Raw genomic sequence first — 25,497 nt, 5'->3', positions numbered from 1 at the left:
TCCTTGGATGGTTGGATTCAGCTATGTCCCATTAAAAACCATGACATAGTAAAATGGTGAGAGCCAGTGTGGTGTAGTGGTTTGAATGTTGGACTACAACTCTGTAGACCAGGGTTCAGATCCTGGCTTGGCCATGAAAATCCAGTGGGAGGCCTTGGGCAGGTCACAGTCTCTCAGCCTCAGAGGAAGAAGCTTGCCAAGAAACCCTTTGGGTTGCCTTATGTCGGAAATATTTGGAGGCACACAAAAACAACAAAGTCAGATGGTGCCTCTTGTATACAGGGTGATCAGATGCCCTCCTTTTCCGGGACATGTCCTACATTTCAACCTTTCTGTCGGGAGAATTCCAAAGGGCCCTCCATTCTGAGTATGACTAAGAAGCATGTGTTTACAATTATACGAGTATTTTTAGCTTTTCTTTTGTCATGTCCTCCATCTTTCTTGAACGTCCAACATTTTGTGGTGTTCTGTAAGCCTTTGCTGTGAGGCCATCTGGTCACCATACTTGTATAAAAAGGCAAAATGAACCCCTTCACAATTTCTGTGTTAGGAGCACAGGACCCTGGTAAAAATTTAAAAACTGCAAATCAAAAAATCCTGAGAAAATACCTCCCTAGGAATCTCTAGGTCCTCTAGGGCAATTCTGTGGTCAAGATCTGCCAGCCATTGACCATGAAATTGCACTGGAGGACCTACAAATGCTTAGAGAAGTGCTCTCTTGGTCCTCCAGCATAACCTTTGAGAGATTGACAAGAAAGGCATGCTAGAGGACCTAGAGAGTCCTAGGAAGAATATATTAATCAAATCCAGGAATAATCAAAGCCACAGAAGTCAAAGCCAGAAATGTGGAGGACCAATTGTGTGTGTGTGAGAGAGAGAGAGTGTGTGTACACACACACACATGCATGGATGGGAGAGCTGGACAGTTAAGAAAGCAGACAGAAACAAAACCAATTCATTTGAGATGTGGTGCTGGAGAAGAATGCTAAGGATACCATGGACACTCCAAAAAACCAAATAAATTTCCCTGGAAACCAAGATGACTAAACTGAGGCTGTCATACTTTTGGCCACATCATGAGAAGACACGACTCATTGGAGAAAACAATAATCCTAGCAAAGGTGGAGTGAAACAGGAAGGTTGCCTGCTAGATGAATGGACTCTATTAGGCAGGTCACTGGTACAAATTTGCAGGAAGTGAGCAGAGCAGTGGAGGACAGGGGTCTTGGGAGTTTATCACACGCGAGGAATTTCTCTTAATTTCGAATGAAAAGAAAGTGGGGCCAGAATGCAGTCATGTGAATTCACTAGAACTGCATTCAAACTGACTTCCCATTGCCCAAAAATAGCTTGCCATTGCCCAAAATTGCGTGTGGTAGTCTATCATGCAATAACATGAAACCCCATGATTGCGTTGGGATTGCCATTGGATTCTACTTCCAACTTCCCTTGTCTGATGAACTCCTTGGAGATGTCTTACCTACAGGGTTGCCATGGGCTGAGATCGACTCAGGGTGGTTAACAACAACAAGTGTGTGTGTAAAATATATATATCCATGGATCCAACCGTCCTGGGCTTGAAATATATATATATATATATATATATATATGTGTGTGTGTGTGTGTGTGTGTATAAAAATATTTTGTGTGGGTGTGTGTAATATTATGTATATTTTGTATGTGTACAATGTGTGTTTGTATATAACCTTATGCATGTGTGTGAGTGTGTACAATATTAAGTGTGTGTGTGTGTCTATATATTCTATATATATATTATATATTTAATTATAAACATTGTGTGTGTGTGTCTGTACATATTATGTGTGTGTTTTATATATAAAACATTATGTACTTGTGTGTGTCCAGTATTATGTATGTGTGTGTATATATAACATTATGTGTGTGTATGCACACACACACACACAAACATTATGTGTGCATGCAGGGACGTAGCTAGGATTTTAGGAAGGGGGGGGTCCAGACTAAGTGCCACCATTATAATGGGGCTTGAGTGCGGCGGCGCAGCAGCACACACCATTCATTTTTCTAATGGAAGGGGGGGTCCGGACCCCCAGATCCCCCCCCCTGGCTACATCCCTGGTGCATGTATAATATTGTGTGTACTGTATGTGTACACACTCACACACACACATTTCAAGCCCTGGCTGGTTGGATCCAGCTCAAAGGAGGAAGGCTTGCCAGCGGAGGGAGGTCCGCAGTTCCACCTTAAGGCTCCGGCGCCGCTCCACCTTAAAAGTGGTACCCAGGCCTCCCTCCCTCCCTCCCTCCCTCCCTTTGTGCTGCTGAGGCTGAGGCTGCAGCAGGAGGATCCAGGATCCAGGAGCAGAGCATCCTTGGACCCTTCCCCATCACCAGCCCAGCCGAGAGAGCCCTGCCGCTCTGCCGCTGTGGGGTGACCACCAAGCAGCCCCCCAGGAGCCCTGCCCGGGATCGCCTTCCTCCTCCATCATTCCTAGAGCCCCCCAAAGGCCACCACCATCCCCAGCCATGACCACAGAAGCCAACGAGTGCAGCATCAAGGTCCTCTGTCGGTTCCGGCCCTTGAACCAGTCGGAGATCATCCGAGGAGATAAGTTCATCCCGGTTTTCCAAGGCGATGACACCGTCATCATTGGGGTGAGCAGGGGGCAAGGGCTGGGGGTCCCCCCACTGGGCCTGGCGGGGGTCCACTGGGGGGGGGGGTTGAGGATTGCCCTGGGATTGCTCCAGATCTCATGGTGACATCCCTCCTGGACAGAAATGGAGGACATGTCCTGGAAAAGGAGGACCGTCCTCCCCTCTTTCTTTTTTCCTCCCAGGAGCAAGAGGATTGTTTCTTAAGCCCCCCCCCCCCATCCTTTAAAAATAGTCCTTCTCTCAGGAATAAAACCCTCCCATAGAAACAAGAAAGCCTCCCCCCCAAGATGCTTGGGGTTTCTTGCATTTTGGTTTGGTTTCCTCCTCCTTCCTGGGCTTTGTAGACATTGGGCAACTTGGGTGTGGCTAGCAGAGCCATGGGTTTGGCTACTGGAAGGAAAAGCAGGAGAGCTGGCAGGGAAACCACAACAACTACTTTCCTCCCTCCACCCCCCCCAAACACTTTGCAACCCCCTATATATTTATCTCATCCCTTTCCAAACCTGAAGAACTCACCTTTCTATCCAAATTTTGGCCTTGCTTTCTGAGGTCACCACTCCCAAAATGGCCAGACCTGAAAGGCTGCGATAGCAAGGCCACTTGCCTACCACCTATAGTTGTGGGTTCTCTTTTTCTCCTTCCATTCCCCCACTACTCAGTGAAGTACTCCAGGTTGGATCGAATCTGTACAGTATAAAGAGCAGGGTTAAAAATGGTGTAGGTGGCTGGGGAGGTTGTTTACTCCGAGACAGCAACGCCCCTGATGCTTGTCCCTACGGTCCCTGCCTTGGCCACTTGGCCCCATTCTGGGCTTTCAACCTGCTGGTTCGTATCTTGCTGTTATCAAATACACAATCTGGGAGGGCAGAGGGATGGTGGGTAACCTTTTTTTTTTTTAGGGAGTGAGCATGATGATACTCTCAATGCCAACTGAATGGTACTATGCCCAACAATGGTGCTCATGCCTCCCGGTGTCAATGTCACAGGTGCTATTGTTTTAGTGCAGGAGCATGTGGCTGAGAGGTGACTGCTTTGTACGGTGGCCAACAGATGTAGGGTACCCTCTCGCAATGGCATCTCTCCTATAGGAAGATCCACTGACCACCACTTGTGCAGCACTGACCATCACTTGTCAGTGCAACCCACTGAATCTTGAGGGAGGGGGCACACAGGACCTGCCCAAGGTGACCCAGCTGTTTATGGCCTATGCAGGAATTAGAATCCAGGCTCTCTGACCCATCTGCCTCCGCTGCCCCTTAGTTGGTGGCACATCTCTCTGTGGTTTCTGAGTGTCTTGGTGTGCTTTTGCTGCAGAGGAGGGCATCAATCTGCCTGCTAATGGGCCCTGGCTCTTCTCTCGCCCATGGGCCAGGCACATTGTATCCTGTTGTGTCCAATTTATTTTTCCCACTTCGGTAGTGAGGTGCTCTCTCTCCTCCAGGTTTGGGGAGGGGAAGAAAAAGATAGTGTTGAAACAAACCCACACAGATGCTTCTCGGTTTGCTATTTCTGTGCCGCAGAACCATTCCTAGTTGGTGGCGTGAGCAGAGATGTTCCTCAGAGATCCCCAAATATACAGGCTTGCTCTCCCATTTTTACGGCGTTTACAGTATTTGGTTTTGTCTTCTGATTCCTTGGATGGCAGATTCTGCCTGGCCGCTTAAAGCCTTTTCAGATCCACGTTTGTTTGATTTCAAGTCCACATCAACCTCATAGCATTTAAATGCTACGTGCCTACTTTAAGTTGGATTTGTGACCGCAAATCCGAAGTGGGTGGCGGTCACTGTTTTTGTCTTGTCTGTTTCTTTCCCTGGGAGAGGTAGCGATCCAGTTCTTATTCCTTTGGAGTGCAACGCCAGTGAGGCCAGGCACATCTCTGCAGAGAGGCCAAGCAGCAGATGCTCCTGCCTTGCCTGGCTCCTGCTTTGTCATCCCTCAGAGCAGTGACAGGGGACAGTCGGTGCTCCTTCCTAGGAACCACTCCCCTCCATTGTGTTTGGCTCCCCAGTGCATCACAGGAGACATGAGGACGATTGGTTTTGCAGCTTCAGAATCCCTAACCTTCGGCCTTGCCTTGCCCCCTCTCCTGCCTCTAGATTACGTACATATATAATTTTTGTTGTGGAGGAAAGCAGATGAAAGTACAGTTTTGCAGGGCTTCCTCTTTGAGTTTTCTCATACAACCCACCCACCCATCATCATCATCAGGTTCTTAATCTGATGTGGTTCTTGGGAAAGGATGGGCCAGAAGAACTCTGAAAATCACACCACATTGCTCATGCAGAATGATTTGTATTTATTGATTTCTTGGGCTTAATGGATTTATGAGTCCTGTGCTGCGTATCTCTGGGTTGGAGGGGCTGCTTTTGGGGGTGGGGTTGCTAGTAATTGCATTGGCTTAAATTGACTCTTTCGCTCTTCCTTGGTGAAAAGAGACAGCTGGGGAACTGGAAAGCTTGCTGATTATTTTGTGACATTTAATCTGTCTCTGATAACAAGTGCTACACGATGGTTGCTTTTGGATGTTTGTGAACAGATCGGCATGGCTACCATGACTCATTCTCTCCTCTGCTTAATTAGTGTATCTCCCTGTAAACTTTACAGTGTAAAGGGAAAAGCTTCTTCAGTTTAGATGATCACTGTGCAGCAGTCAGTTAGCACTAGGGAAGCTAAAATGGAAGCTGGGGCTGTACTTAATCCTGGACACAAAATTCCATTTTGTAGAAGGCCTGGCACACCAGGCTAAATTTAGTCACTAATCTTAGCATCCAAGATGGTATTAGTTATAACCAGGAACCCTTTCAAGGGGAATATTTGACAATGGATATATACAGTATGGCGGTTAAACTGGTGACATGCATGAAAGCTAAAACGGGGAGCCACAAAGGTTGCCAGATTGTAACCCAGAGAATGTCCTTTTCTCTTTAATAGTACTGAGGCAGCGGAAGGATTTGTTGTCATTGTGCATCCTAACCCATTATGTCTTGGGTCCCATTGTTTACCTTTCCCCCTCCCCTTTGAAACATGTAGGATTTTACCTCTTCAGTAGACAGGGAAACAGGCTTGATAAGACCTGGGAAATAACAATAGTGGAGGCGCAGTGGTAGAAATCTTTCCCCGTGGTTTAATTTTAATGCATGTCAATAATTTTAAAATTGTTTTATTTTATTAATTTTATACATTTACCATATCTGTACACGGCTCAATGACAAGAAGGGATCTTGGCGCTTTAGAATAAAAATAAAAATTACAACCCTAAGTGTACAGATGGAATAAAACCAGCTGGAGCATCAAACCAAGCTTTAAAAAGCAGCAGCAGGGAATAACAACAATGCAAAAGGCTTCAACATCTAGTGATATTTAAGGATGAAGGGACTGTGAAGGTTTAAAAGGTCTGTATTAGGAGTCAACATAATCACAGCACTAGGAAGGGGGAGCATTCTGAAAATGGGGTGCCACATACAAAAAGACTCTCTTTTAGGACAACAGTTCCAGTGGTGTTTATTTTATTTATTTATTTTATTTATTTCATTTTTATGCCGCCTTTCTTCCAAAAAGGGACCCAAGGTGGCTTACAAGATAAAAATACTTTAAAAGCAAGTAAAAAAAAACCAATTAAAATAATCTAGTTAAAACAATATAAAATTAAGATTAAAAACGTACAAAAATTTTAAAAAAACATAATCTAAAACACATATCTCATATAAAAGACGCTCTGTCATGATCTTAAAATGCCTGCCTGAGTAAAAATGTTTTTACTTGCCTGCAAAAGGCTAGCAGGGAGGGGGCCTGCCTATCCTCCTGAAGAAGGGAATTCCAGAATTTGGGAGCAGCCACTGAGAAGACTCTCTCTCGTGTCCTCACCAGGCGAACCTGTGATGTTGGTAGGATCAAGGGAAAGCCTTCTCTTGAAAATCTTGGGGCTCTTATGGGGAGATACGGTCTCTCAAAGAGTTTGGACTTAAAGCATATAGGGCTTTATAGGTCATGACCAGCACTTTGAATTGTGTCCAGAAATGAACTGGTACCCTGGTGGCGCAGTGGTTAAATGCCTGTACTGCAGCCATTCACTCGAAACCACAAGGTTGCGAGTTCAAGACCAGCAAAAGGGCCCAAGCTCGACTCAGGCTTGCATCCTTCCGAGGTCGCTAAAATGAGTACCCAGACTGTTGGGGGCAAATTAGCTTACTTGCTAATTAGCTTACTTGCTGTTCACCGCTATGATCTTTGGAATAGCAGTATATAAATAAAACAAATTATTATTATTATTATTATTATTATTATTACCCAGTGAAGCTGTTTCAGCAAGTGAGTTACATGCTCCCTATAACTGGCCCCAGTCAGCATTCTGGCTGTGGCATTATGAATCTGCTGAAGTTTCTGGACAGTTTCCAAAGGCAGCCCCATGTAGAGTGTGTTACAGTAGTTACTGTAGCATTACTGTGGTTGATGTCACCCGGTGTGGAAGAGGGTGGCAGGGAGATGAGGGATGGCCTGCCTCTCCCTTCTGCTACCTTGCTCACCTGATCCCTGGTTGCCCACCCGCTACCTGGGCAGACCTCTGCTGGCTGGGGGGAGGGATGCCTTCCATTCAGAGTTTGGTGTGGCTCCTCAGGCAAACAGACATGCCAGATCTTAATTGAGACTGTTCTCCAGCAGTGGCTGCTGCTGGGGTGATGGTGTTGAGGCCTCCAGACAGCCTGTTCAGGGTCTTGTGTGGCGGCCGGGCGAGTGAGAAAGGAAGGTGATACCCTTCCTCGGACACCCAGCAGCTCCACTTGTACCACTGGGTGTACCGGCCTACCAGGTGTACACCCCCTTCTGGAGTGTCACCCGGTGCAGTCTGCAGCCGCCCTGCCCCCAGTGATGTCACTGAACAGTTCCCAGAATCCATAGGCCAGCCTATTCAGGGACCATTCTGTCTAGAGGATACAGGGAATTTTAGTACCCAAAAGTGATTTTTCTTCGCTCTGTCTTTCTCCAGGAGTCAGCGATGTGACAGCCATTTGATAGGCGGGTGGCCAGAGAAGGGAAAGATAACTTGTTCTTACTACAAGCTGGCAACTGGACTGCCAATAGTTACTGTTCAAGGTTTATAAAATTTCCATTTGATTATGTATTTTTTAAAAATTACATTCTTCCTCTCCAGAAGGAGATACCTACATGTATTAAAGCAATAATACAAAATCTTCAGAAATAGTTATTACAATTTAAAGCAAAAACAAAAACAAACAAACCCCAAGATAAAATCTCTCTCTCTCTCTCTCTCTCACACACACACACACACACACAAAAATACAGCATACTCATAAACATTACTACTCTCCAGAATAATTTTTGCTATATCCCTTTATACCAGCCTGCAGATAGCCTAATGCTATGGAAATGAAGATCCTAACCTCTTTGCAGGTTGATTTTAAACCCTGCCATCTACCAAGCAGGGTAAGAGACAGACAGTTGATCCACTTAAGCACTGCCATGTTTAACTAGTGTTCTTCTTTTATATATTTGTTTATTTATTGTGGACTTCCGGGACCCCTACATCCTTTTCACATGTATAGCTTTCAATCCAGCATACCATCCAACATTTTTCAGATGCAAACCAGGACATGTGTAGCCAAACAATATCACACTGTATTCAAGAAAGCAAAAGTTATTAATAAGGGGGGGGAGTGCAGCAGTTTGCTTTTGCCTGAGCCTATTGGAAGAGCAGGTTTTAGCTCCCTCTTCTTGTCCGGGAGTGCTGCCAGCAGACACTTGACAGTAGCTGATAACAGAGCCTTAGCACAGTGGAAGTGAAAGTAAAGCAGACCTTGCAAGGAACCAGTCTGAGAGCAGTCCGAGAAAACAAGCCGAGTTCAGAATTCCAGAAGTCCAAACGTTCCAAGAGTCAAGCCGAAGTCAGGATACCAAGAAACAGCGTTGGTCAAACAGTCCAAGGTCAAAACAGCCAAGAGATAACAAAGTCCGGTCCAAGGTCAAGGTAACAAAGAATCCAGATACTAGGAGCTAGTGCTAGCAGCAATCACGCCGAGAGATCATGCAATAAACTCTAGCAACCAGCATTAGTCTCTCTCCCACTTAAGTAAGGGAAACTCTCCCTCATGCCACCTGAGGCTGGTTGGCTAATTGCCTCTCGGCAATTCTCTGTGATCTGCGCCTGCAAGCACTCTCAGCTCTTCTCTCTTTGAAAGAAGGCACCTGCATGCAAGCTTCGTCCCCAGAGTCCCCACTAGGCAGTGGTACCATAGAAGGTCTCTCTTCGGCACTAGGACCTGGTTGAACCTCCTCCTCTGGGGTTGGAGGATCACAGCTGGGACCTGGCAGGGCAGGAACAGCACCTGGTGTTGCCTCAATCAGCCCTTGCTCTGGAGGAGGCTCATCCTCCTCCTCATCCTCCGAGAGCTGATCTTGGCTGGCCATGACATCTCTCCCTGTTGTTGAGTTAACTGAGTGCAAACTGCTTTTGCATTGTGAAGTGAGTTTGCTACAAGTGAAGTTAACTAAAGGGGGAAAGTGGAAGGAAGAGGAAAAAACTGGGACATTTTAAATGTAGCTTAAAAAGTGGGGTGACAGAGGATTAATTGGGACTGTACCTGCTAAATTGGGACAGTTGGAAGGTATGTCACCCAACCTATATTTTTGCATTGTTCCTAGCTAGATGGAATACCTTACAGTTATCCCTGTTACAATTAATTTTGTTCATTTTGGCCCAGCTTTTCAGTTGGTCAGTGTCATTTTGATTTCTGATCCTGTCCGTTGTTGAAGACAACAGCAGTGCAAAATTCTGAAAGGTACTAATAGGGTTTTTAAAAGTAGAAGGGCAAACATTCCTGAGAGAATAAAAATGTCTTCACTTGGTGCCAAAAAAGGCACCAAATTGTTGGCCAGCCTTTCTAAGGAAGACATTCCACAACTAGAGTGGTACCACTGAAAAGCCTCTCTTCTTAGCAACTTTATTTCATTTGATGGGCAACAAGATGTTTTGAGTGTAGACGTACAAGGTTTGTAGCCATATCTGACATGGCATATTTGACCTGTTTGCAACAACATTTCTGCCCACAGGAAGAGATAGAGGTAAAGGAGTAAGAGAGCATACTCGCCAAGTCAAGTTTACCTTTAGTGTTGACCATGAGATTGCTGTCCTCCATGAAACAGAAGTAGGTCATCTCACTTTAGGCTTATCTACGTGGACCAATTAAACCAGTTTCCCCCTGCTCGCACTGTGACCTATCTACACGATGCAGGGCTAAATCCCCATTTCAAGTGTGGTCTGTCTTAACATTCTGAGGCCAGTTCTTCACCACATCCACCCTATGCCTGCCTAAAACAATTTTTAAAAAACCCTCTAATCTTTTTGCTGCAGATTTTGCAGGAAAATTCAGAGCACTCCATAGTCACGGTGAGTGGCTGTCTACACATGTGTTCCCTGTGCCACCTGGCACTGCCATTGCCAGTCTCCGACTGATGCAGTGACTGAGGATGGCGTCTCTCCTCTCGTGGCCTGTCTGGAGTCAGTAATGGGCTGGATGAGGGAGAACCGACTCAAGTTGAATCCAGAGAAAACGGAGGTACTCGTGATAGGTTCCCCTGGTCCAGGAATGGCGGTGGTTCCACCTGTCCTGAACGGGGTCACGCTCCCTGTGAAGGACTCCGTGCGCAGTCTGGGAGTGCTTCTTGACTCGTCGCTTCACCTGACTGCTCAGGTGAATGCGACGGTCAAGAGCACCTGCCATCAGCTTCGGCTTATTCGCCAGCTGCGCCCATACTTGGCCCAGGGGGACCTTGAAACTGTTGTACATGCTCTGGTAACCTCGAGATTGGATTTCTGCAATGTACTCTACATGGGGCAACCCTTATACCAAACCCGGAAGCTACAGATGGTGCAAAATATGGCAGCCAGGCTGGTCACTGGAGCTTCTAGGGCCAGCCATATAACACCAGTGTTGAAAGATCTTCACTGGCTGCCTATTCGCTTCCGGGCCCAATATAAGGTGTTGGTTATCACCTATAAAGCTCTAAATGGCTTGGGCCCAGGATACCTGAAGGACCGCCTCTCCCCATATATTCCGTCCCGCACCCTCAGAACATCCGGGCAGCAACTACTAAAGGTGCCGGGGGCCAGACTCTCTTCCGTCACTAGGCGGACTTTTTCCATCGCTGCCCCGGCCCTTTGGAACACGCTGCCCGCCGAGCTCCGCTCGACTACCTCCCTGGCCCAATTTAAGAAGGACTTGAAGACCTTCTTATTCCAGCAAGCATTTCCCCCATAAAAATTCCTAAGGGCCTCCCTCCTCTTCCGTGGCCATGAGGATGGGCTAATGGGGTTTTAGCTGTTTTAGCTGTTTATTTTTATTGTATAATTGTATGGTGTGGTTTGTTTTTAATCTATTGTATGTATATGTATAATGTATGTAAACCGCCCTGATCTGGGGAAGGCGCGGTATATAAATAAAACTTTTATTTATTATTATTTATTATAAGTGCTGCCCTCTGAGGTCACAACAAGTTGCCCAGCCATATGACGGATGCTGGGTACTTTCTAACCTTGGAAGGCGAGACTCATGGTGGGGGTGGGTGGTACAGTGGCATACATGTGTAGACAGTTGCCCGGTGTTTCTCCGAAGTGTAGAGGTAATGAGAGGAATCTGGACACCTCTGGGGCCAGAATATTTTGGGAGGATCCTGAAGTGTTCTGGTCAATATAGATGAGCCCCTCATTTCCTTGATTATATTGGTTTCTTTGCACCCATTCTCATAATTCACCTCAGGAACTTCAGTTCTGGTTTACCAGTGTGTAGAAGTAGCTAAGAAAGAAATCCTCAGAAATCAGAGAAAGAGTTCTGCCAGTGGTGTCAAGAGGGGTGAGAGGGGCAGCTCACACTGGATAACACTCCAGAAGAGGGGTGACACCCAGTCCGATCCCCCTTGCTTGCCACAGTAGTGGAGGCCTCCTCATGAGGAGTCCTCTTCCAGTACAACAAAGGAGAGGGCCAAGTGTGCCCTTTTGGCCACTGTCCCCTAGCAGCCCCACTGTACCAGGTGACACCAGGAATGGGGACACCACTGGATTCTGCTAGCCTATGGTGCCTTCTTGGATTTTGGCCAGGACTATGTTTGTTTTTCCATAAAATTGCACAATGGCTATGACCACACCTTACAGAGATGGCGACTTCTCATGGTGATGTGTCAGGGTTATACCACTTCTGATGGCATGTTAGCTGATGATTATTTAATGTTTTAAGTTTATTTCAGCATTTGAATTCCAATTTAAGATTAAAAGTTGCAAACATAGAAAAATTAAAACAATAACTAGGCCATTTGCTACTTCACAGTAAAAGTTGGCTTTTCATTCATGCCTTTGAGACAAACTGATTTTATCCAGGCTGCATGTTTTTTGGTTATATTAATCAAGATCGTTTGAACTGCCTTTAAATTGTCTGTTTTCAATAATTTATTTTCAGTATTTCAAAACTCTTGTCATTGTTTACTGTTTTATTGTTTTAAATTAATTTTATTGTAAGTTGACCTGAGACTTTCAGAGAAAGATCTTTATTGTAAGCTGCCCTGAGATAGATAGATAGATAGATAGATAGATAGATAGATAGATAGATAGGGAAACATAGGTCTTCCCTTTGACCATAAAGGCAAGCTGTGATCAGAGCTAGGTCCACTTTCGTTGGCAAGATAGTCCACCATCTTGGTGCCATAATAGGGAAGACCCTGTCTCTCATGTTTACTTGCAGAAGGACCAAGAGCAGAACTTTCACATGATTAAATGCTGCTCTTGCTGCTGGACCTGTTGTTAAGCAGAAGGAGGTTTCCACCTCATCAAGAAGATTTCAGGTGCCATGAAAAGGCTAATTATTTCTTACTGGTATATTTTTACTGCCAGGGATGAGGAGAGATGTTTGTACAATTTTCCTTCTCTTGTGCCAGAACAGCTTGACTCGGTTTAAAATACTGTTTATCCTGATATAGCAGTGGATTCCTACGCTGGTAGGGAGTTGGGCTTCATGGCCCCTGGGATCCTTCCAGCTGTATAGTTATTGTGGTTTTTCTCTACCTTCAAGCCATTTCTGACTTATAGTGATCCTTAGGTGAAACTATCTTAGGGTTTTCTTGGTAAGATTTGTTCAGAGCCTTTATCTTCCTCTGAAGCTGAGATAATGTGACTTGCCCAAGGTCATGTAGTGAGTTTCCATGATCAAGCAGAGATTCAAAACCTGCTCAGCAGCATTGTAGTATAACACTCAAACCGATATATACACCTGCTCTGTTTGAATATATATGTTGTTGTTGTATTCCTTCAAGTCAGTTCTTACGGATGGCGACCCTAAGGAGATTTCTGGGGCCTCTGGTTAGATAATGTGTGAACAGGATGCTGGATAGATAGACATTTGATTGAATCCACCAAAACTCTTTGTATTGTTGTTGACGGCCTTCAAGTCATCTGCGACTTCTGGCAACCCTATCATGGATTTATTGTTTTTTTGCAAGATTTGTTCAGAACAGTTTTGCCTTTGCCTTCCCCTGAGGTTGAGACAGTGGCACTTGCCCAAGGTCACCCAGTTGATTTCCATGGCTGAGTGGGGATTCAAATTCTGGTTTCCAGAGTAATGGTCCAGTGCTCAAACAATGCCACACTGGCTCCTTCTGTAATGATACTGTTCTACTATTCTGTGACTTGGATGGGTGGGAAAAGGTGGCACAATTTGCTTGTCTGTCTTGACCCTGATTCCTCTACATAGCCAGAAGCTTTGCCTTCTCCCTGATCTGCTAGCTTTCTACATACAAGGGATGCATCTACAGCACTTATAGTGTCATCAAACTGCATTATTTATACAGTGTAAATGCACCTGAGACATTATTTTCACTTTTAATTCTGTTATGGAAGAGCTTTCAGTGATGCAAGCTCTTACTCATCATCTGAAGTTTTACAGGTGAAACACAGACAAAGATGAGTCACTTTGTAAGAAATAGGCCTTGGTGATACTCCACGATGGAGTGGTGATTTTGAAATCTAGACTGTCATAGCAGCAGATGGCACCTAAAATATGGATGCCCCATTAAAAGGTAAATGAACAAAGTGTGGCAACTAAAACATAGGTGCCCTGTTGAATAGACTGGCAACCTCCCAGTATATTGCTAGTGTGGAAACACCTCAAGTTACAGGGAAGGCAATGTTATTCTTTTTTATCATGCAGGCAGTTATGAATGGTTACTGCTCCTAACCTATCAGGGAATCTGGTCCACCTGGCTGGGGAAATTATGATGAAAAATCATAAAAGTCATTTACAGCTCCGTTCAGTTTTGTTTGACTTGAACACAGCTGCCTATGATCAATATAGGACTGTGTTTGTGGTCCTCTAAACAGCTCAGTACCATTTTGAATGATGGAACATCTCCCATCAGCAGATTGCACTTGGAAGAGAAACAGCAGCCAAAAAACTATTTTCCCCCAAAGAACTGTTAAAAGGTTCTCTTTCTGTCTCAGTCAGCTATGAATATGTTAGTAGCATGAGACATTTTGGGGGGAAGGAACATGGCTGCTTCATTTGTGTTGAGCCCCATCTGACTTCTGGGACCTGGAAGCCTTTTAAGAATTGGTTCCAGGAATGTATTCACTGTAAGCTTTTATGATCCATCTCAAATTTAATCCCACCTGCTCAAACATCAAACGGTGCTCTTTTGATCTTGACCCTATATTTGAGCTTAATAGCTAGCTGTTCTGTCTGCGCATGTCGGTTTCTAGAATTACATCCTACTGTGTTCCAGGGGACTTTATCTCAGATAGGTGACTATACTATTGCAACCCAAGGTTCTCCTCTTTGGATGGAGATTTCTTAGGGTACTTGATAAAGGGAGGAGAGTGGGTAGGTGGCCTTGGGATATGGTCCCTTTGAGGGCTCGATTAATTTTTACATTGCTTCAGAACAGGCCCTTGTGGTGAATTACTGCAATGCGTGAAAAAAGTGTTTCCACTTATCCTGTGCTGGATTTCAGTACTCCCTGCAAAGTGAACCTGGTGACTGCCTTTAAAGCAGAAGAGAAATGGCTACCTCCCACCTTGGGAGTGGGGAGGATGGGGGTGGGATTGGAATATTTGTAGCCTGGCAACCATGAGGAGGAGAATACGCTATATTGTGGAAAATCTTGCAGGCAGAGTGAAGGAAAAAGGACAAGGGAAGCTGTACGACTGCATTTGGCTGTGCCTCCATATTCTGATTGACAGTTGACGGGTGACCTGAAGGCACATATGCACACAAAATGTGATATTTGAGCCAGATGTATGGCTCTTAATGTGGTTTGACATACATTTTCACCCCATATTTTTTTAGTCATTGCATGGTCAGGGCAGCACTGGTTTATCCCTCTAATCTGGGTTCTACAGAGAGACTGAAACAGTTTCAGAATGGAGAGCATGGAATGTATGGAAATGTGAAGAAAAGTGTTTCTTTTTTTAAAATACATCTTTTGTAATTTGGAATCACATTACTGTCTGTGAAATTTGATATTTACTCATCTCAGTTCTGCCTGCATCTCTCTTCTTGTTTTAAAAGCAAATTCCTATTCCTCAGAGTGGTGGCGGTACCTTTGGAAAATGGTAGGCAGTATTTGCAAAAATATGCAGTGTTCAGATGTTGTTTGTTAATAGCTGTTCTAAATATCACCCCCTTCAGCCTTCAGGATCTCCAGCTCATGTTCTTTCTGCCTCTTCTGAGCCCACAGTGTCCATTAAAATCCCATAAATCAGATTCTGCTGTTAAACATGCAAACTCAGCAGTTCTATGGTTACTGAGCATATTCACTAATACTGAATATGTCTTCATCCAAAATATAATTATTGTGTGGAATTAACTGACAGAATATAAAGGGATGTGCCTTAGCTTAAATAGCCTTAAAATAGATTAGATATGTTAACAGAAGATATGTGGCTATTATCCAGAATGCCAAAATAGATCCTCCATATTCAATGGGACTCTAGCTTCATGTACCAGATAAAGTGGTCTTAACAGCAGGGGAGAGAGGGTTTGTATTCTTCATATTTTGCTTATAAAGAAAGTTGCATATATCTGTGTGGCCATTTTTGGAGAGAGCTTGGAAACATTATATTTTGGACTATAATTCCCAGAATGCCCAGCAAGCATGGTCACGACTAGGGATTATGGGCACTATAGTCAAAAGCTTCCAAAGTTCCAGTTTTGAGAACAGAATGCTGGACTTGGTGGATCTTTGATCTGGTCCTGCAGAGATTCTCCAATTTTGTGACTCATATACTGCAGTTGAAGTATTATTTATGGATTTGGAATTTGGCTTTCTTTGGCAATGCATTTTACTTTCCCCCCCATGGGCACTGAGTATTAGCAATTACTGTAAGAAGGCATTATCAAGTGGATGAAGCAAGATAATATCGGACCCATTAAGACTTGTGAGAGCAGAGTCTAAAGTAAGCCAAAGGCGCGGGACAGGCTGCCCCAAAAGGGCAGCGTTGCTGGCGGCCTTTTTCCCTCCGGAGGGACACTGCAGCCACCAGACTATGCGGCATCCATCCGGAGTAAAAAGAACCTGGAAAAAACGGGTTCTTTTTGTGCTGCTGGGCGAACTTAACAAGTGCACCAATGGTGTGCTGATTATGTAAGTGACGTGCAGCAATGTGCGAACGCTGTGTGTCACTTACGCCAAAATGGCGGTGCCCGTATGTACGGGATGCCGCCATTACTACGCCTCCTCACCATGTTAGGGTTAGGGACCATGCAGTTGGTGCACGGTCCCTAACCCTAAAATCAGCTCCAGCATGGTGCATTTGGCTCATCTGTTCCAGGCCAAAGTGTGAGCCCAAATGTAACTTCATGTGTAGCTACACTGCAGAATTAAAGCAGTTTGATACCACTTTAACTGCCATGACTCTGCATCCAACAGAATCCTGATATTTGTAGTTTGGTGAGGCACCAGAGCTCACTGACAGACTAGCCTGAATACTTCCCCAAACTACAAATCCTAGGATTCTAGTTTCAATAAGGGCTATGTCTCCCACTTTACACGGGACAGTCCTCAGTTTGAAGGCATCAGGTATTTTGAGGCCTGTCTTGTCCAGGTTTGGCTTAAATCAGTTCTGCTGGGGGACATTTACTTCTACCACTCAAAACAAAACTGGTAACTGTCACCCAGAGGACTTTTTGTTGGCTACTCATAGACTGTGGAATGCCCTTCCGGGAGAGATTAGACAGCTAAACATGTTGTCTGAATTTAAAAGAGTATTAAAGACTTATCTCTTCTGGAAAGTCTACCCAGCCAATTTTAAACTATGAATTTTAAATTGGGATATTATAATTTTATGTTAGATGATTTTAATGTGTCTTACATTTATGGATTTTAACTTACTATATTTGAGTGGTTTTATGTCTCTTATTCTGTGTTGTACCCCACTTTGAGCCTTGGGGAGAGAGGGGTAAGAAATAATTATTGTTAGTTTTTGTGGGTTTTTCAGGCTATGTGGCCATGTTCTAGAAGAGTTTATTCCTGATGTTTCACCAGCATCTATGTCTGGCATCTTCTGAGAATGCTGGCCTGGGAAACTGTGGCCTGTTACAGACTGCCAAAATAAAGCTGCTTCGGGTCTCTTTGGAGGTGTACTGTTTAAATGATGCATGCATCCTAAGAATCCGGAAGCTGTACCAAAGCTGCACTCCAGTGCTTAGGAATGGAGTGTGGCTTTGGCGCGACCTCCAGACTCTTAGGACCCATGCATCATTTAAATAGCATACAGTGGTACCCCGGGATACGAAATGCGCGGGTTACGAAATTTCCGGGATACGAAAAAGTTGGATTGGCAAAAACTGTTTCGGGTTACGAAATATTTTTCGGGTTACGAAATTCATTTCGGCGCGAAATTCAAATGCTATAGGCTTCCAGCGCTAACGGAAAGCTATTTCGGGTTACGAAATTTTCGCGTTACGAAGGGAATGGCGGAACGAATTAATTTCGTAACCCGAGGCACCACTGTACCTCCAAAGAGACCCGAAGCAGCTTTATTTTGGCAGTCTGTAACAGGCCTGTGTGACCCTGGAATATACCCACTCTCTTCCAGGTCATCATTCTCTGAAGATGCCAGCCACAGATGCTGGTGAAAAACTATGGATGCCAGCCATAAAAGTCTTTGACTACACAATAAATGTTGTTGTTGTTCTTGTGTGCCTTCAAGTCATTTCTGACTTACGGTGGACCTAAGATGAACCTATCATGGCATTTTCTTGCTAAGGTTTGTTCAGAGGTAGTTTGCCTTTGCCTTTCTCTGAAGCTGAGAGAATGTGACTTGCCTAAGGCCACCTGGTGCTCAAAGGGGATGTGAGATTCGAAGGCCCTGATCCCTCATCCTGCTCTTCTTCCCAAATCTTTTTATGTGTAAAATTCACACATGCACTGAGTTATATATTGAATTTACTTAAATAAAATTGTTCTCATTTGAATGATGTTATTTCCTTATAAAATGTTGAAATATGAGTATACACTGGGCCCTTGGTATCCACTGGGGTTTGGTTCCAGGAACCCTGGTGGATACCAACATCCCTGGACATTCAGGTTACATTAGATACAATGGCATAGTGAAATGGAATGCCTTACACACAATGGCAAAATCAAGATTTGCTTTTGGGATTTTTGTAAAAAATAATTTCAAGGTGTGGATGGTTGAATCTGTGGATACTGAATCCATGAATATGGAGAGCCAACTGTATATGAATGTGTGGATGAAAATATGCACACTCACTAAACAAAATACTTTTGATTGATTTGATTGAAATTTTATTTATATACCGCCGTTCCTATGATCACGGCGGTTTACAAAACAAAATGAAAATACAATACAGTACAGATTACAGATTCTCCCCCTGGAGAAACGCCGCTCTGGCGGCAAGGAAGAGTCTCTCTGGGCCGCTCCTGCCCGGGTGGAAAGCGGGCGGGCGGGCAGTTAGGGAGGGAGGAGCCTCTTTCTTCAGGCTAGCCCCTGATGGTACTGGGCCAGCCTTCTCTCTCCCTCAGAGGCCGAACGATGACAGTTAGGGAGAGAGGAGCCTATCCATATCCTATCTTGAGTGGGGGTATGTGACATCCTCATGTAGATGTAAAGGGGAGAGCAAGGGTAAAAAGTTTGAGTACCAGTGATTGAATGGACTCCTGAGAGTTACAGTTGAGGGAGGAGTATTTGGACTCTTCAGCCAGAGATCTCTGATGACTAAATTGCAGTCTCCAAAATTCCACAGAATGCAGCCACAGCAGTTAAAGTGGAAGCATTGTACCGAGATTGTGTAGTGTCAAACTATAGTTTGACACAGAAGCATTGTACTGGGATTGTGTACTGCCAAAGGGCTCAGGTTAAATTCCATGCTCTTCATTCTAGAAGTGTAGCGTTGTAGTGGATAAAAAGATCAACTCATTCGAGATGTGGTGCTGGAGAAGAGTGCTGAGGATACTCTGAACAGCCCAAACGACAAACAAATGGGTCCTGGAACAGATCAAGCCTGAAATACCGCTAGAAGCCAAGATGATCAAATTGAGGCTGTTGTACTTTGACAACATCCTAAGAAGGCATGAATCACTAGAAAAAAACAATACCGCTAGGAAAGGTTGAGGGTTGTAGAAAGAGAGGAAGACCATACGCCCGATGGATCAACCCACACACTTGATGGATCAATCCTGTGGAGGACACATCAAGATCTCCTATTCTCCACTGTTCTGCTTAGGTCATGTAAATTCATTGCCATCAGGTGATGGGAATGAATTTATAGGACCTAAGCAGAACAGTGGAGGATATGAAATTTTGATGCGTCTTCCACAAGGTTGCCATGAGTTGAGGTTGACACAAGGGCAGTTAACAACAAAAATGATGAGCACAAGATTGACCTCCCACTGCTCATGGCTAGCAGCCATTCCAATCTCTTTCAAATCCCCTCCATGAAGTTTGTGTATCTTATGTTCTCCCTCAGGCTTTCTCTTCTTACATCCTGCTGCTCCAGCCAGAATCACTCTCTCATGCCTCTCTATGTCTCTGTGTGCTGCAACCCATGTTGTTCCTCAAAGCCACTTTTCTGCACCCAGCATTCTGACAAAATTGAGCTCTGATTAGGTCACTCATTCCCATGTTCTTGCTAAGAAGATTAGAGGATTTCTGCAGCTTCTTCTCTTGCTAGCAGAAGAAGGCTTGGAGGAAAATGACTCTAAACTCAGCTTTGGACACCACTAAGAAGAGTTATGGAAGCTCTAAAGTAAGCTTAAAAGTTCTGGCCACCGGAGGCTAAAAGAGAAACAAGCCAAAGAATATACAATCTATCTTTGTGTCTGAAGGGAACTATTTTCTCATTTTCTGCTCAGTTTTTCCTGGTGCTCCTTCTTTGAATTCCTGTGCTGTGCACGCTATGTGTCTCTCTGTACCCCACTAATTCTTGATTTTGTTATTTTCTTATAATTTCTACTACAATATACAACAATGCTTGTGCCAACAGTATGATTGAACCAGATAATAATTCAATTACTATTCAATACTGAACAGTAATTACTGTACATTATTATATGGTTTAATGTTGTTACAAAAAGCCAGTATGGTGTATTGGTTTGAATGTTAGACTGCAACTCTGGAGACCAGGTTTTGTCAATGGTTGCATGCTATTTCTCTTACAAGTGCTGCTTTGAGGCAGTATCTTATATGAATACTGCAGTTTTATGTCACAGAAACACATCTTCAGAACTTTATCCGTTGCCACTTGTTGGCTTTGCCAAACCTCCAGCCTCTGTTGTTTCGTAACCTTCCCCTTCCTGTGCTGTCTCATTTACACTGTGGAGGTTCAAACTCTACTCTTTTTGGGGTAGGATTTGTTGTTTTGTGTCGTCAAGTCATTTCCGACTTACGGCAACTTTAAGGTGAACCTATCATGAGGTTTTCTTGGCAAGTTTCTTCAGAGAGGGTTTGCTTTTGTCTTTCTCTGAGAGAGTGTGACTTGCCCAAGATCCCCTGGTGAGTTTCCATGGCCAAGCTAGGATTCAAACTCTGGTCTCTAGAGTCCTAGTCAAATGCTGAAATTAACTGGCTTTCAGAGTTGAAGTAGTAACCTCATGCCATGTTCTTATATCACCTTTAAAATATCAGGGATGGAAATACATAAATATATATACATATAATTGTACACGACCCATTAGCAGCTCCATCCACATTTCATTCCAGTTCACTGTAATTTTCATCTAGCATCTCCTTGGTGTAGGTTCAAGAGTATGTTGCTCTGTTGTGCCTGTTATGAATTTTATTTCTCCTTACCTTCCCCCCACCCCCCCAAGACTGGGACTTGAGGTGGCTTACAAATTAAAATAACAGTTAAAAACACAAAAAACAGGAACATTAAAATGAAATGTTGGTTGGATTATTTATCTTACTTGTTATAGTTCTATCCTACCTTCCCATGAACTCAAGGCACCAAACACAGCTTATTTTCAACAGTCCTGTGACATAGGTAAGTAGAGATATTATGACTGGCCCAAGGTCACCCAGTGAGTTTCATGACTTGAAACTAGATATTCCAAGTCCCTATACAGCACACTAACCATTACACCATACTGATTTCCTCCAGGAGATCACTCCACCAGGACGCCAGGTCAACAACTGACTCCTCAGATTCTCAGATATAATATAGAGTGGTAGTTGCAAGCATGGTGCACAAGACAAAATGAAGTCCATATGATAAGGAAGGGCCCTTGTTACCCAAAAGACCTGAGAGAAGTCCTGCAAAGTCAGAATATCACTGCATCTGCTTCCTTCTCCTTGCCTTCTTTTATCCTTGCTGCTGCTTTTACTGTCTCCCCTCTGCTCATCATTCTGCTGCTGTTATTGCTGTAGTTGTAGCACAAAGGGCTTTAATTTGACAGTTCTTATATAGATAGTCAACAGCTGTGGTTTGAGGCAGATCACTCTTCCAGTGAATTTGGTTCAGACATGCAAGCCTTGGTTCAAAGTCTGCCCAGTCCATCAGTCCCTCTGCTAGCTTAGGCTTAGGAGCAGGTGGAGCAAGGCATACAAGAAGAGCCAGCTGGCTCCTGCCTTTTCCACCTCCTCCAGTTGGGACTAGGAGGGCACATGCCACATCACAATAAGGAGACAGTGTGTCTCTGCTCTTGCAAGACCGCTGTCTGCTACATGAACCACAATGGCCTCTCTCTCCCTTTTACAGCTGCTGGGCATCCCATCCAGCAGGGCCGCTTCTAATGCCAAGAAGACAAGATAAATGTGATTCTAGGCCAGATGAGATTGTGGTTGCTTGACTACAACTTCCTGCCAAGAAGCTAACATTAGTTAGATAGTGAGGCAATGCCTGAAGGGGTAGCCATGTCACATCTGTGGCAGCAAAAATAAGAAAGAGCCTTATGGCACCCTGAAGACTTGAGACATTTAATTATGGAATAACCTTTCATGAACTAAGAAGTCTGCTTCATTCAATAGATTGGATGTAGCAGACTCTAAGGAGATTACTACACAGGGCTTTTAAATTGTGATTAGATCTGGGGGAAAAGCAGTTTTGACAATACTTATTGCATAATGCTGCCTCCAACATGTAGTTGCTATGTCCCCCATGCATGCTTAGGGTGTCCCATTTGCAATACTGACAATCATATAGTATCAGTTTTTTCTCCTCTCCCCCTCTCTATTCCCAGTCAGGCTTGATTCCTTTTTTTCCCCCTCCCCATTTCTTTTCTTCTTTTTTAAAACTTTGCTCACAGTAGCAGAGCTGTGGAATTGCATGAATTCTTGGAAAAAATAAGCTGAGAGGCATGCTGAGTAGGACATAGGACAGGGAGGTGAGGTTGAGTCAAGAAGAGAGCACAATGGGAGCAGCAGCCCCAGTCATGTGATTGCAAAGATATGTGGCAAAGGCTATTATACAAACAGGTATAATTCCATTTTCATTGACATTGATGATTGTGGAGAAAACAGGGCTCGGGTGGTAATGTCCTAATTCAGAGATGGCCAAAGTAATGCCCTTTGAATGTTGTTGGATTGCAGTGCCAGGTAGCCCAAACCAGCACAGCAAATGGTAAGGAATGCTGGGAAGTGCAGTCTAACAAACTCTGCAGACCAGCACTTTTCCTGTTCATGCCACTAGAGCCCTTTCACACTACAGAGTTACAGCATTATGATCCTGATTTAACTGCCATGGCTGCCTCCTGGGAAATCCAGGGATTTACAGGTATGGTTGGAAGCACCAGAGGAGAATTATCTGGTTAAGGCTTCTAAAGGCCTGTCCTTTAGGAGTTAAAGTGGACCTATAATTGTGTAGCATGAAACACTAGACTATGTAAGCTTATGAAGGTTTTCCCACACCTGGTGCCCCCTGATAGGTTGGACTACAGATCCCATCATATTGACTGGATCGGAGTTTTGGCAAGTGAGGAACAATTTGCTTGCTATCCTAGCCAACTGCATCATGGAAATATCTGGTACAGAGAGGCCTTATGCAGGACAAAGTCAGTTTTGTCAATTAGCTGTTTCCTTCTCTTTTCCCCCTAAGTGCTGCTTTGAAGTAATAATTTATAGGGTTATTGCTATTTTGAGTCAAAATTGCATCTCTGGCAGTAGCTGACCTGATGTCCCAAAGAAGCTAGAGGTTATAAAAAAACCTGCTTCTTATTGATTGCCCCACAAGGGGATAATGAGAAGTATCCTGCAATTAAACATAAGATTCCATTTCTAGACACTATTTTGCTATGTCATTATATTTAATGGGACTTGAGCATCCACGGATTTTGTTATCCACGGAGGATCTTGGAACCAAACCTCAACATATAACAAGGGTCCACTGTCGTACAACTGAGAGTTGATGGATTGCAGGGGACAGTTAATTGATTCCCTGGCAAACAAGGGATGCAAACAAAACAATTTTGCTCTTGACTCACATCATTGTTGTTGTCGTTGTTGTAATGTCTGTTTAACTTTAACAATTTAGAGTTGCCTCTCTCAACCTGACACTTTCCAGATGTGTTGGGGGGAAAACTTCACCATTCTCATATAGGAGGATGGAAATCTGGTTAGGGATGACAGGTAGATGAATTAATGCTGACACATCTGAAAGGTGTGACGTTGAAGAAGACTGTAGAGGATGTATGTCTTCCTTTTTCTTTTTAATAAGCCGTGTTGACAAATAGTTATTTTACTAATTTAGAGAAGCGCCATCTGAATTCAAAATATGAATCATTTAATCATGTGTAATAATAGAAATTATTGTGGTATTTCTGTGGAAATCTGGGGAATTAAAGAAGGAAGAAAACAAGCAAAGAAAGACAGAAAAATATAGCATATCTTGTCAAAGCAAGCCTAGTAGCCACAGAAAGGGGTGTAACTCATGCGTCACGGATCACAAAAAATGAATAGAGGACTAGATAAAGAATGCAATATTCTGAACATAAAATATCCTCAGCATAAAACCGCACCTCCCACCTACACAGACAACATTTTGTAGTGAAACTGTTATGGCTATGTAGACAGATTTGAAAATGTGTGGGTGACACTTTGTGAAATCCTAGGAATCATTACAGTGGTTGGAATAGTTCTCTAGTCATCCTTCATAGGTTCTTGTCCTTCACCATTGCTATTAGGTGCAGAAAGAATAATACAAAATAAGAAATATATACAAACGCATCATTTACATTCAGGTCACAGAAATTTGCATGTGGTATCCCTTTTGTATGTGTTCATGATTTCAGAGAAAGCTACCGTTCTAAGCTGGGAAGGCACACCCATTTCTCAAATAATAGTTAAGTTACTGAGAGCAAGGAAAGCTCTTACATAACAGGAAAAAAAATTGAAATCCTGGGTAAGATTTTTTAAAAAACCATGTGCAAATGCTGGTTCCTAACAACTGCAAGAGCTCCAGTACTAATAAACCTAGGGCATTCTATTTTCATTGCCTCTCTGCACTGAACTGTTTTTCCAGCTCTTTTATAGCTGAAGGCATTAGAAGAGGCTAGAGACAGAATCCCAGCTATCAAGGTACATGATGCGTTTTTGTTAAGCTTCTTCTTCCTATCATGTGACCACTCCATTCATAATAACAACCATATCCAGTCTCATAACTATTCTTAGCCTATTGTGTCAACAACACAACGCTATATTATCTATAGTTTTTGTGGTTTTTCAGGCTATGTGGCCATGTTCTAGAACAGTTTCTTCCTGACGTTTTGCCGGCATCTGTGGCTGGCATCTCAGAGATGCCATCTCTGAAGATGCCACCCACAGATGCCAGTGAAATGTCAGGAAGAAACTGTTCTAGAACATGGCCACATAGCCGGAAAAACCCACAAAAACTATGGATGCCAGCCATGAACCCTTTGATTTACAGCCCTGCTAGGTCTGCAGACTCAGGCAGCCATGGTCTCTTTGATGAGTCTATCTATTTGTACGTGGCCTTTCTTTTTCCTGCTGCCCTACCTTGCCAAGCAACATTGCCTTTTATAATATACGATGGTCTTCTCATGAGATGTCCAAAACAAAAGTCCAGTTTAATTGTCTTGGCTTCTAGGGCCCATTATTTGCCTTTTGGCAAGCCATGATATCTGCAGAACTCTCCTCCAAATTACATTGAATTGAACTGAATTTCTTCCTGTCAGCTATTTTATTTATATAACAATTTCTTTATTTAACAATATACCTACTCTTTAAAAAAAGTTATTAAAATCATGCAAAACCGAGCCATGACAAGACTGATTGGAGGGCCTGTATATTTCATTGTAGAAGAGGTGAAGGCAAATGCAGTTGTCCTGTTTGACATGTGAGCTGCAATCCAACGCAAAGCAATTAAGGTCCAAAACACCCTGCAGAAATAA

General features: G+C 43.8%; 1 protein-coding gene across 2 annotated transcripts in view; it reads left to right on the top strand.

Annotated features, from left to right (window-relative positions):
- Nucleotides 1-2,308: 2,308 nt before the first annotated feature.
- Nucleotides 2,309-25,497, top strand: part of KIF5A (kinesin family member 5A) — a 72,385-nt gene continuing 49,196 nt past the window's right edge. For both annotated transcript variants that reach the window (XM_042453734.1, XM_042453735.1), the window contains exon 1: nucleotides 2,309-2,637. In XM_042453734.1, the coding sequence (XP_042309668.1) occupies nucleotides 2,509-2,637 (129 nt within the window). In that variant the 5' untranslated portion in view covers nucleotides 2,309-2,508. The remainder of the gene's footprint in view (nucleotides 2,638-25,497) is intronic.

Source organism: Sceloporus undulatus, chromosome 2 (genome assembly GCF_019175285.1).
Source record: "Sceloporus undulatus isolate JIND9_A2432 ecotype Alabama chromosome 2, SceUnd_v1.1, whole genome shotgun sequence".
Taxonomy (NCBI): Eukaryota; Metazoa; Chordata; class Lepidosauria; order Squamata; family Phrynosomatidae; genus Sceloporus; species Sceloporus undulatus.
The sequence above is the reverse complement of the archived record's forward strand: the minus strand, read 5'-3'. Positions and strand labels throughout refer to the sequence as shown.